We start from the raw sequence: 11,794 nt of genomic DNA on the forward strand, positions 1-11,794 counted from the left end.
GACGGGAGGTGAAAAGCGGACAACTAGAGGCGGGAGGCTCATATGAAAGAAACCCCCCGCTGTGTTCTCCTCAAACACAATATTTAAACACAAAGTTTGCTCCTGTTTTGGTTAAAAAAAAAATAATCAAAAAAAACCCCAAAAAACCACAAACTGGCACTCGGGCGCTCGCCGGGCAGGGCCGGGCCGGGCCCCCTCACAGCGCCCGGGCGCCAATGGCGCCGCCCCGGCCCGTGCTGCACCGCGCGCCAACATGGCGGCGCCCGGTGAGGGCCGCGCGGGCCGGGGCTCCGCGGCGTTCCCGGGTACCGACAGCGGCTCCTTCCCCTTCCCCTTCGCCGCCCCGCACGGCGCGGCGGGCAGCGCGGCGGGGGAGCCGCCCAAGAAGCCGTGCCGAGCCTGCACGGATTTCAAGAGCTGGCTCCGCGAGCAGAGGAAACAGGCGGCCCCGGGCGGCGCGGTGAGGAGCGGCTTCCCCGCGGGAGGGGCGGTGGGAGCCTCCCGGGGCACCGCGCGGGCGGCTGGCGACCCCCCAGCCCCTGCAGAGTCCTCTCAGTCTTTCATCCTGCCCCCTCAAGTGTGGAGCTGCGTGAAGGAGCCGGGCACGGGGTTCTCCTCAGTGGGAGTGTGAAGGGGATGTCCATCTTCTCCTTGGGTGTGACGGGAGCTCTGCTCTTGTCCCCAGTAAGAGTGTGAGGGGGGATCTACCATGTCCCCAATGAGGGTGTGAGGGGGCTCTGCCGTGTTAACCCCCCTCAGAGGGCGTGAAGGGGGCTCAAATGAGAGTTTGAGCTTCTCTGAGAGTTTGAGGGGGGCTCTGCCGTGTCCCCAGTGAGGGCGTGAAGGACCTGTTCCCCCATCTCACCTTCCCACCTAGCGCAAAGGGGCTGTTTCCCCACCAAACCCCGGTGTCCCCTCACAACCCTCTCTCCCGCTCCAGGAGCTGGGGGTCGCGGAGGAGAAGGAGCCCCCGCCAGACTGTCCCCTGGACAGTGAGCAGCTGGGCCGCAGCACCTGGGCCTTCCTGCACACCATGGCCGCATACTACCCCGACCGGCCCTCCGGGACCCAGCAGAGGGAGATGAGGGACTTCATCAACCTCTTCTCCAAGTTCTACCCCTGCGAGCACTGCGCTGAGGACCTGAGGGAGAGGTGAGTGCCCTCAGCGAGTTTTTGAAGATCTGAGGGAGAAACGAGTGCCCTCAGAGCATTTTTGAGCATCTGAGGGAGAGGTGGTTGTCCTCAGTGGGTTTTTTGGGTACCTGAGGGAGAGGTGAGTGTCCTCAGCAGGTTTTGGTGCTGGAGGGGCTTGCCAGACATGCTGGGCTGCCCCAGCTATTTTGCGTATCAGCAGCTCTTCCTGGGTTTGGGGTTTGTAGCTACCTGAACTGGTTTCTTCCATTATTGCATCAATCACAGGTACACTTAGTCAAAAAACAAACACCTGTCCCCATGCTGTTGGGTTGTCTGTGTCATTTCCAGTTGCCAGGACCAGGCAGTGAATGAAGCCAAGCTGCAGCTGTCAGTATTCTATAGATATTTAGTGATAATTACTGTGCTCTCCCTGGGTTTTCTCTGGGACTCTGTGCCTGCTGTGGGTACTGAATTTGGTGACTATAAAGAAGTAACATTCGTTTCCCCTTCCCTGCTTGCAGATTACGGACAAATCAACCAGACACGAGCACCAGGAGTAACTTCTCCCAGTGGCTGTGTCTTCTTCACAACGAAGTGAACAGGAAACTGGGGAAAGCTGAATTTGACTGCTCCCGTGTGGATGAGCGCTGGCGGGATGGCTGGAAGGATGGGAGCTGTGATTAACCCGGAGGGGCTGCCTTGGGAGCCCAACACACCAATCCAACCCTTGTCAGGGCACTGCAGGGAGACATGAGAGTCAGTGACTGTGTTTGTGTGTGTGTGTGACAGACTGAAAGGTGAAGGGAGATTGGAAAACCTTATCCTAATGATATTTTGATACGTGATTACACTAATGTGTTACCTGAGGGACTGAGGCCTTATGTTTGGCACAGGAATTGCCAGAACCCTGTGAGATTGAGTCACTGAGAAACTCGGGGAGACCTTTTCATGATGACATTTCCTGATTTTAGGGGCATTTCTTTAGAATTCATTTTCCCTGAACACAGTTGTGTTCTCTGCAGGCACTACCCTGATGTTTTAGAAAATGCATCCGATTAATTGTAATTTTCATTTCTGTTCTGATAGAGAAAACTCATGGCTGGGTTTAGTGCCAAGTCTGTACCCTCAGATCTCTCTTTCCAGAAATTCCAGTGTTTCTTGTTAATCTTGCATCCAGCTCCTTTGATAAAAGGCCTGAGGGCAGGTACATTTAATTTAAATACTAAAATCACGGAGCCTAGATTTCTCATTTTGGTTTTGTGTTTCAATTTATCATGTAAGAGGCCATTGCAGAAAGGGAAACTAAAAGCATCTCCTCATTTGAGAAATGGAACAAAGTATCAACAGGGTGAAATTCAGATGTTTTAAGTGAATTGCTAATTTTCTTTGGATCCAGAAGTGATTTGGTGATAAGTTCAACTGAACTACTTATTCTTAAAGCAAATAACCTCTCTGTTTCTGCTGTGGACCTTTGTCTGGCATGAAAATAGCTCGAGACTGATGACTGTGATGAAGCATAGTCAGCTTTAATTATTCTGAGGTTAAATTCTTGATTGGTACTTGCTGGCCTGGCGCATACTCTGGTGTAATCCCCAGCTAAAAAACTCTCCAGAAAAGGGCTTTACAAGGCCCTGGAAGTACCTGAGTCCTGCTGAGGACTGTGATGTCAGCTTTATGTCATCTTTATTGCAGAGGGGACTCACAGGAGCCCCTCAGGTGGGTTCCTCGGTGGGAACTGGTCAGAACCCAAACCCTCTGTATTTCCCTGAGTCAGCTGTGCTGCATCACTGTATTGGTAAGTGGGAATGTCAGAGTCCAGAGCAGTAACACTACAAATCAGTTACCCCACAATGCACAAAACACAGGCCTGTATAAAAGGAGACACAGGCCTGTATAAAAGGAGACACCTACAGAGTCCAAATCATTTCAAGTTCCTCACGTAGGTCATGATCTCATCCCTTCCTGCACTTCTGGCTGGGAGAAGTTTGCACAAACCCTGACAACAGCAGGTTTTTTTCCTCCTGTGCTTCCTGCTGAGGTTTTGTTGCATGTTTTAGTGAAGCTTCCTTATTTCATGCCCCCAGCACACCTGTAACTTTACCCTTGCTTTCCTAGTGAGCATTAACTGGAAATGTTAATGGTGCTGCTGTAATTGGAGCGATGACAGCTCTTGTCTGAGACTTTGCTCCTCACACCTGTGTGTGGGGCTCCTCAGTGGTTAGAAAACCAGTAACTTTGGAAACACATTGTAGTGGTTTTATGGCACAGGCAAGTCCTTTCAAGTCAGACCTGTTAAAACAAGATGGGACATTTTGTGGACTGGTGACTCCTGAACTCTTTATAAATGTCCCTAAACACAACCCCAGCCAAAGTGATGATAAGGTACTGCAGGAAGTGTGAGATCTGTCTTATGAAAGAAGGTATCACTCAGTTTATTAGAAGTGCTCAGAACATTTTCCTCTCAGCATGTTGAGGTTTTTGGAACAAATAAATCCCAGCCAAGATTTTTGTGTTTTTGGTAATAAATTCAGTCCCCAAAATGAAACACAATGGTATCCACTAGTGAGGAGGGGACCAACAAAAAAGCATTTACTAGGAGTGTAGGGAGGAAAAGGAGTGTGAATCCTGCTCTAAATCAGGGGGAGCAGCAGTGGCAACCCACAGTTTTGGTCACCTTGTGTGGTTCAGGGAGGTGGGGGAGGTGAGCGGGAGGAAAAGTGTGTCCTGTCCTGGCAGGGGTAGGGAAGAGCCTTAAAACTGAAGTTGGCATCTCTAGCAAATGCTTCCCAAAAATGAGGCCACCAGCTGTGGCTGCCAGGATGTTTTTAGGGCAGATTCTATCTTTGCTAAGTGGCCATTTGGTAAAATCTGTGCTTGCACTCTGTTCTCTCATGTTTTTAGCTTGGCAGAAGAGCTTTGACTTAAACATTTCTCAGGCATATCCTCAACTCTGTGGACTTGACTGTGTGAGGAGAGGGAGGATTTGTTTTGCTGCTCATTTGTACCACAAGTTTTAATTTTAGGTAAGGAATTTCCTCTGGAGATACTTGTACTCATGTACAGAAGATAGTGAGTTCTCTAAATGCACTTGATTAAATCTAGTTTTAAAAATCTCTGTATTCAAATTATATTTCCCGTTGATGTAAAAATAATAAAACAACTGAGTTCATTCCTAGTTCCTACTGAATGGGATGGTAGGAAAAGGGATTATACTGTGCTGGTGTGTCTAACCTCTGCATGCCAACATATTCCAGTTATATCTCTGTATATTTATATGTATAGATATATACTGTTGTATTTTAGCTTGATGGCTCAGGTGAGGTTCTGGGATTCTGTGTGGATTGATCAGACAAGGTGGGGCTGCTCCTGGTCCTTTTCTGTTGTGCTGCTGAACTGATGGAATTCTCTGCAGGCCAAGGAGCTACAAAAATTCAGGGATTTTGTGCACCGGGTCCTGTCAGGTCAGAGTTTGGTTTTATGTGGGGACTAGCAAGAATTTTGATGGGATCTCAGGATTTTTTTACTTGCTGACAGCATTAAGGGCAGTGTTGGCGTTGGGAGCAGCTCAGATCTTGCTGATTTGGAGCAGGGTGGCTCAGGACATTTGTAATGTCATCTCCACCACACGAGCATGCACATCCCATCCCATTTCCCAGGAAAGGGAAGCTGCTTCCTTTCCATACCAGGAGCCCTTGTGAGGAGGAGCAGGGCCAGGAGCAGGTGCTGCCCAGGGAGCTCGTGGGGCCTTGCTTGGGAGCTGCTCCTGTGTAACAGGTACCTGACTAACCTTGCAGCTTCCCAAATTCCTCGCTGTTTCCATGGTTTGCATTCACAGCTGGAGTTCATTTTTATTTTTTCCTTCTTGTGTTTTCTCAGAAAGCAAAGAGCAGGGAGCCACGAGGGACTCGTCCCCTCCACGGATGGCAGGCAGAGTTGCTAAGCAAGTAACAGTGCAGATGTTGGTAGAAGCACCACTGTGCCTTTGACATTTTTCCAGGGATTAGCTGTTCCTCTGCAGTGTGCTGGGTGTACACAGTGTCCTGTTTACAGTAAGATTCACAAGAATTGCTTTGCTTCTGTGTCTTTTGCCTCAGCCTGTTCCAGGCAGTGTGTGATATTCTTCCTGTTGGAGTTTCACAGGCTTGGAGAGGGGAGGGTTTAAATTTTGGGTTGGGTTTTTTTGCCCCTTCCCATCATTATTGATTTGGTTTTCCATTCCTGGCTGTTCAGGGTTTATGTCTGAATGATGGAGAGGAGCAGTGGAGTATTTTGTGTAGTCAGGATTAAGCCCTTCAGTAGAAACAGCCAACAGGGTGGTGTGGAGTCAACTCTTGACTTTGTAGACTAATAGAGAATTTAATAAAACAGGGAAAGCAAACCTTGGAAGGCTAAGGAAAACAAAAGAAAGCTAATGGAGGGAGGGAAATCAGCAGTTAGAACGCAGAACTGTCCAAGGGGACGAGGGTCAGCGTTGGGATCAGCTGGGACACTGCCCTGGATTGGCACATCCCACAGGGAAGTGTTCATGAACATTTTTGCTGATGCCAGGCTGGCTGTCACTCAGTTCAGGTGGCTTCTGTGTCACTGCAATGTGCTTCACAGGGAAAATCTGCTTTACAGTTCACCAAGCCAACAGCAGAGGGCCACAGAGGATGGATTTCATTGCATTTCCGTTATTTCCTTGTATTTCCTTGACTTCCCCATCTCTTACTCCTCTCTGGAACAGGCTGCTGCAGATACCACGTTTTACCTCATCCTAATCCCTTTCCTGTGATGTTGGGAGGAGATTTTGGTACTTTTCGGTTACTTTTCGAAACTACTGTGCAAACCTCTTGTAAAATTACCTAAGTGAGGGATGTTATTTCTCTGCCTGCAGCTGAAATCTGTTCTTGGAAGAATAATAAAACACTGGATTCTGTTTCCAGCACGTTTCCTACCTGATCTTCAGCCCATAGTTGTCAGATATGGAGAAGTTCTGGCACTTTTTGACCATTAAAAGATTGGAAAGGGTGAATTAACTTCACTGGATAATTCTGTGACAGTGACTTTCTTAATAGGAGCGTGTGCACAGACCAGACATGGGTACAGGAACAATACACAGTAGTCATGAAACAGGATTGTTTCCAGTCAGAGAAGGGATCAGACTTCCTTGGAATGGTTGTCACCTGCTCTGGATGCTTTATAGAGGCAAAAGGAAGATCACAAGGCAGTCATGACTCCAGCAAAGCTGCTCCTTTGGAGGTTGAGGGATGCAGCCCAGCCCTGCTACATGGAAAAGGTAGGAAGAAAACCCACAGAGTTTTGTGGAGCTTTGCTTTGGATTAGGAGATCTGTGAGAAAGAAAACAGCTGAGTTAATTTAATGTCTGTCCCACCAGGCAGCTATTTCAAAGCTTCCATGTTTCCCTGTGCACCAGTGTCAGGTGTCCCAGTTCTGGATGGTGCTGGATGGGCACTTGCCTTTTGAGTTACAAGAGTGGTCAGGCAAAGCTGGGCTTTCCCTGCTTCTTCCACCCCTAACATCTGGCCCAAGCCACCAGGAGTGCAAAAAAGTGGATTCAGTGACTGTGCCTCTTGTCCTGCTGCTTAGATGGGGTAAAAGATATGCAAAGTGTGAGACAAGGCACGTGGCTGGAGACTTCAGAGATCAAAATTCAGTTCTTGGTCACAAGCTTCTTGCTAGACACAGGTAAGTCACTTCATCTTCTGTAGCCACACTTCCACTTCTGCAAAATGGGGATAAAAATAGAGTTTCGACAGCCTTTGCCTGTGTTCCATATTTAGATGAAAATCTCTTTTAATGTGCTTGTGCTGCACAGCCCTGGGCCTGAGAGTATTCACAGTTATAAAATAACTCAGCTCCATCCATCCCACAAATCTCCTTTACATCAGGTTACATCCTTCTTGTGAGTCTGAGGACCCATTAGTGTTATGTTCAGTTAAGAAATTAAGCTTTTCTTGTTTTCAGTATAACACTGCAAACACCTCATTCATTGCACAAACACTGTGGCCCTTATTTCCCCCAGGAAAATTTTGTTTTTTGGTGTAACACGAGCAGAAATGGCACTGACAAAAGGGCTGAGCTGGGAGAGCTCTCCTGGCAGCAGAACGAGAGCTCAAATGAGAATTGTGGAAGCTCTTCATGTCTGGGCATGGCTTGAGCTGCCCTGTGCCCTTGGACCTGCCAGCTCTGCTGGTGCCTCACCTGCAGGGAGCAGGGGACAAGCACCAAAGCCATCTGGGTGGTCAGACCCTGCACGAGGGGAATGGTGTGGTCCCAAGGAGGCCAGTCTGGAAAACCCCAAGGGATCCTATTCCCCTTTTCCAGCAGAGTGGTGAGCAGTGACTGAATCAGATTAGATTACTGGTTTGCCAAAACCCCCCAACCGTTTGACGCTGTGGAATATTTGGAGAAGCAGCAAATACCAAGTTGATGAGCTGTTGAGCGCATGGGCAGGGGCACGGTGTTGTCACCAGTGTCACAGTTGCACCACTGAGAGGCATTTTGAAACCCTCTGGGGTTTTGTTCAGTTTGGGTTTTATGCAAACACTGAGATATCAGCTCTCCTGTTCAAAGCCAGTGCTCCCTCAATCTGCTGAGTTCTGTTACCCCGAAGTTCAGTCAGTAAAGCTTTCCACGTGTTTTTCTGGCACACTTCTCCTGGGTTTATCCTTGCACAGTGACTGCTGGATCCCACCTGAGAAACGGCTGCCTTTCACAAGTGGATGAGTAACCAGCTCAGAAATGATCTTCCAAATATTTTTGGATCTCTTAGGGTGGAAGGCTTCTAGAGCTTTCTAGTGATAGTGAGGTAAGGTGTTGCTCACCAGGAAGTCCATTCTCTCTGCCATTGGGCACTGCGGATTTCTAAGCTCTCAACACTTCCATGAGCTCTTGTTTTTCTAAGGGCTGAAAGCAGCACCAGCCGAGCTCTAATGAATGGCAAGCAAAGCACTTCAGAGCAACAACTAAATGAACATATCTCAAAGTGCTACTTCAGGCCTGCTGCCCAGGGAATGGGAAGGACAAGCTGTTTTCCCACCCACACCTGTGCCAGAGCCGGGTCAGACCTCGGGGAGCTGCTGGAGTTGGTGGCTGGGAACGTGGCCGGAGCCTGGGCAGCTCCCTGGGGCTGGCACTGGGTCCTGCACACCGGGATTGCTGAGCCAGAGCAGCTGCACTCCAAGCACACTGTCAGAGCTGCTCTGAGAACAAGGCAGTTGCACATCACTATTCCCACCTGGAGCACCTCTGGGGTCCCCACCACGGGGAGTTGTGGACCTGTTGGATGAGTCCAGAGGAGGCCACTGAGTTGATCAGTTGCTGGTGCCCCTCTGCTGAGCTGGGCATGTTCACCTGGAGAAGAGAAGGCTCCAAGGAGACCTCAGAGCCCAGTCCAGTGCCTAAAGGGGCTCCAGGAGAGCTGAAGAGGGACTTGGGACAAGAGCCTGGAGTGATAGGACAAGGGGAATGGCTTCCCACTGACAGAGGGCAGGGTTAGATGGGATATTGTGAAGAAATTCTTCCCTGTGAGGGTGGTGAGGCCCTGGCACAGGTTGCCCAGAGAAGCTGTGGCTGCCCCATCCCTGGAAGTGTCTCAGGCCAGGTTGGAGAGGACTCGGAGCAACCTGGGCTAGAGGAAGGTGTCTCTGCCCATGGAATAGGGGTTGGAACGAGATGGTCTTCAAGGTCCCTTCCAACCCAAACCATTCCAGATTCTACAACTATTTTATTTCAGAGCTGTTAAGTAGAAAATGTATTGTTTTGCCTGCCAAATCAGGAGCATCCCACTGCCACAGAGAAAATTCCTTTGGTCCTGCTAAAGAAAACATATTAACTGGTCTTGTCCATTATTCAGCTTCTTATGGGCCAGATCCCAATCCTGGCCCTTGGCTGAGTGGGTAGGGCTGACCTGAACAGGTTTTGAAGAAGGAGAAAGCCCCCCACCTTGTCTCCTCCGGGTTGTCATGTCCATGTAATTACCCCTGAGTAAAACCTGATTGCTTTTTTGTGATGAAAACGAAGGTTAAGAAGTCAGCATGACTACAAGAAGCAGGAGGCAAATCCATACCTTTAATTAAACTCCTGTAAAATCGGAACACGGACAGATCTCAGGTGCTTGTCTGTGTGCTGCTGTTTGTGTCCTGTCACTGAAATCCAGGGGGAGTGGTAAATGCAGCCAGAACTTGTTCAAACTGAACTGATGCTCTGGAAAGTGCCATTTCCAACTGCTGCTGTTCTCCATTTGATGGGGAAAATGTTGAAGGTGCAATATCCGTCCCTGTTATTGGCTGGCTCTGTGTATCCGTTGATTTGCAGCAACGGGAAGTGAAACAGAAAAAGCAGTTTGTGTGTGGGCTGGAGATACCTCCTGAGCTTTATCTGTGCTGTAGCAGGGGAAGAAAACTGGCACCCCATGACGTGAGAAATGATTGTACAAACACTGCACACAGCACAGGTTGCAGGGATGAAGAAAGGGGAGAAGTTTAGGAGCAGGGATATCAGTAGGGACTTTGCCTGATGCGCCATGGTCGTGCCTGGAAGTGTATAAGCCATGTTTTTGTCTGGAAATGGTGATGATTTCTTCTACAGTAACATCTGAAAAGTTCAGGCAGGATCCTGGTGCTTTGTGCTTTGCATTGTCTGAAATATCCCTGTCCCAGCTGGGACAGGTGGGCTGGGCAAGACATTTTAGAAAGGGGGAGAATTGAAGTGTCTTCCCCAACATCATGAGAAAACCAGGAGCAGATCCCAGAGGTCCAGATGATTCCCTGTGCAGTAGCCCCGGGAACATGCTGCTTCCCTGGCACTGGGCACCCTCAGGGAGCAGGGCAGCCCTTGCCATCGTGACTCTGGGCTGATGGATTCGGGATGGTTTGTTCTCAAAGCATGAAACTGATTTTCGAGGACGCCGGAGCAGCTGCTTCTAAACTGCCGAAGCTGATTGAAAATCCCACCTGGGGTAATCCCTTCCAGTTAATTTGGCCTTTGTTCCTGACCTGCAATTCAGGGATGAGCTGGCAATGATGCTCCTGGCACTGGGGTGCAGTGCCTGGCCAGCTCTGTGAGACATCGTGCCAGAGGAAAGCAGGAGGGACCAACCCACCATTGTCTCCGTGGCCATTTCGTTTTTGCATAGTACAGCGTGATGTCTGCTGAGCTGGTGGCACTGAGGAATGAAAGGCTGGGTTCTGCTTTTCCTGCTGGAACTCAGAAATAGGCCCAGAGAGATGATGACTCACCTGTAATTGAGAAAAAGTGCGTGGCATCACCATGAGCTTTAACAGTTAAATCCTGATCCCACCTGCCAGAGGGAACAGGCTGGCAGAGCTGCCACGGGCCAGAATGAGCTGGAAACGGGGCCGAGCGCACGGGAATCCTCGGCTGTGTGTGTGAGGGGCTGGGCACACCTGGACACAGGTACCCCCTGTGGTGTGGCAGCGACGCTGGTCCCTGCGAGGGGAGATGGAGCCGCAGGGACGGCAGGTGGGAGAAGAGCTGGCCGAGGAGCCTGGAGAAGCCCCCGGCCCCACAGCTCCGCATGCTCCTCCCTGCGACGTTCCTGCAGCTCCCGTCCCAAGCACGGGTGATGTCAGAGTTGTCATGGCATCGGTATCTATGGAACCAGGATCATCATCACGGTGCTAGGAAAACTAACTCAGGAGATGGTCCTGGAGCCGCGGGGGGAACTCCCTTCCCAGTAATTGAGGGTTTCCCTCTAAAGCTCTTCTTTTTCCTCCTTCCCACTGTCCATGGGGAGGGAGCAGGATGGGGGCTTGGCCTCCTGCAGTCCCCTGGCAGATCTGGGTGCCCCCTATCCTGCATGAGGAAAGCAAGAGCTTTGGCCCTGTCCATCTTCACTTCCCTTTTCTTGCACCAGCTGTGGGTGTGGAACAGCGATGAGCGGCCGCCAAACCCTCCTCTCTGCTCTCAGGGAGGTCCCTGTGATCGGCCATTGAGTCTCTTCTACTATAGCTGAGCCTCTGAGGGTCCCCCAAGGGGTGACAGCCACCCTTTCTGGGGGGCTGGACACAGACAAGGTGTTGTCTGAGGGTCAGTGTCTGCAGCAGAGCTGAGCTGAGCAGCGCAGTGACCTCCCCGTGCTCCAGGCATGGCATCTCCCTCCTGCCAACAGCCTGGGCACTGGCAGGGCGTGGGGCTGCCCTGGCCATAGCACAGGTAGCCCCTGCCATTGTGCAGTGACACTGGTGACAACACCCTGTCCCTGCCTATGCCATGTTATCCCCAGAAGCAGCACAGTGACCGCAGGACAGTAATTCTTGGAATAGCACAGTGACCCTGGCAGTGGCAAGGCGCCCTGGCAGTACCATGGTGTCCCCAAGCACAGCACACTGTCCCCAGCTGTGGCACGGTGACCACGGCCATAGCATGGAGTCCATAGCCACAGCACAGTGACACTGGCTGTCCATGGTGCCCATACCCACCTGCCGGCGACACTGTCACAGTGTCACAGTGTCACAGTGCCCGTGCCCACAGCCCGGCGACACTGTCACAGTGTCCCACTGTCCCACTGTCCGTGCCCACAGCCCGGGCCCGTTGCGGAGGGAGCGCGCCCCGCGCCGGCCGCGCGCACCTGCCGGTGCCCCCCCGCCCCCCCTCAGCCGGCGGGTGGTTCCTCCCGCCGCCCGCACGCGGCGCT

General features: G+C 50.9%; 1 protein-coding gene and 1 long non-coding RNA gene across 3 annotated transcripts; one reads left to right on the top strand and one right to left on the bottom strand.

The window, feature by feature from the left end:
* Positions 1-248: 248 nt before the first annotated feature.
* GFER (growth factor, augmenter of liver regeneration) lies at positions 249-4,308 on the top strand. Its single transcript, XM_032704267.1, has 3 exons — positions 249-460; positions 941-1,152; positions 1,656-4,308. The coding sequence occupies exons 1-3, from the start codon at positions 254-256 to the stop codon at positions 1,816-1,818; spliced, it is 582 nt and encodes a 193-aa protein (XP_032560158.1). The 5' UTR covers positions 249-253; the 3' UTR covers positions 1,819-4,308.
* A 4,879-nt stretch (positions 4,309-9,187) lies between these two features.
* Positions 9,188-11,717, bottom strand: LOC116794985. 2 transcript variants are annotated; one of them, XR_004359934.1, is made up of 3 exons: positions 11,580-11,712; positions 10,241-10,376; positions 9,188-10,133 (listed from the first exon to the last, which is right to left on the bottom strand). It is a non-coding gene; the product is annotated as an uncharacterized LOC116794985 (long non-coding RNA). The 2 variants fall into 2 exon arrangements; XR_004359933.1 differs by having other exon boundaries at positions 9,188-10,376; positions 11,580-11,717.
* Between the last annotated feature and the right edge of the window lie 77 nt (positions 11,718-11,794).

Source organism: Chiroxiphia lanceolata, chromosome 16, assembly GCF_009829145.1.
Source record: "Chiroxiphia lanceolata isolate bChiLan1 chromosome 16, bChiLan1.pri, whole genome shotgun sequence".
Classification (NCBI taxonomy): Eukaryota; Metazoa; Chordata; class Aves; order Passeriformes; family Pipridae; genus Chiroxiphia; species Chiroxiphia lanceolata.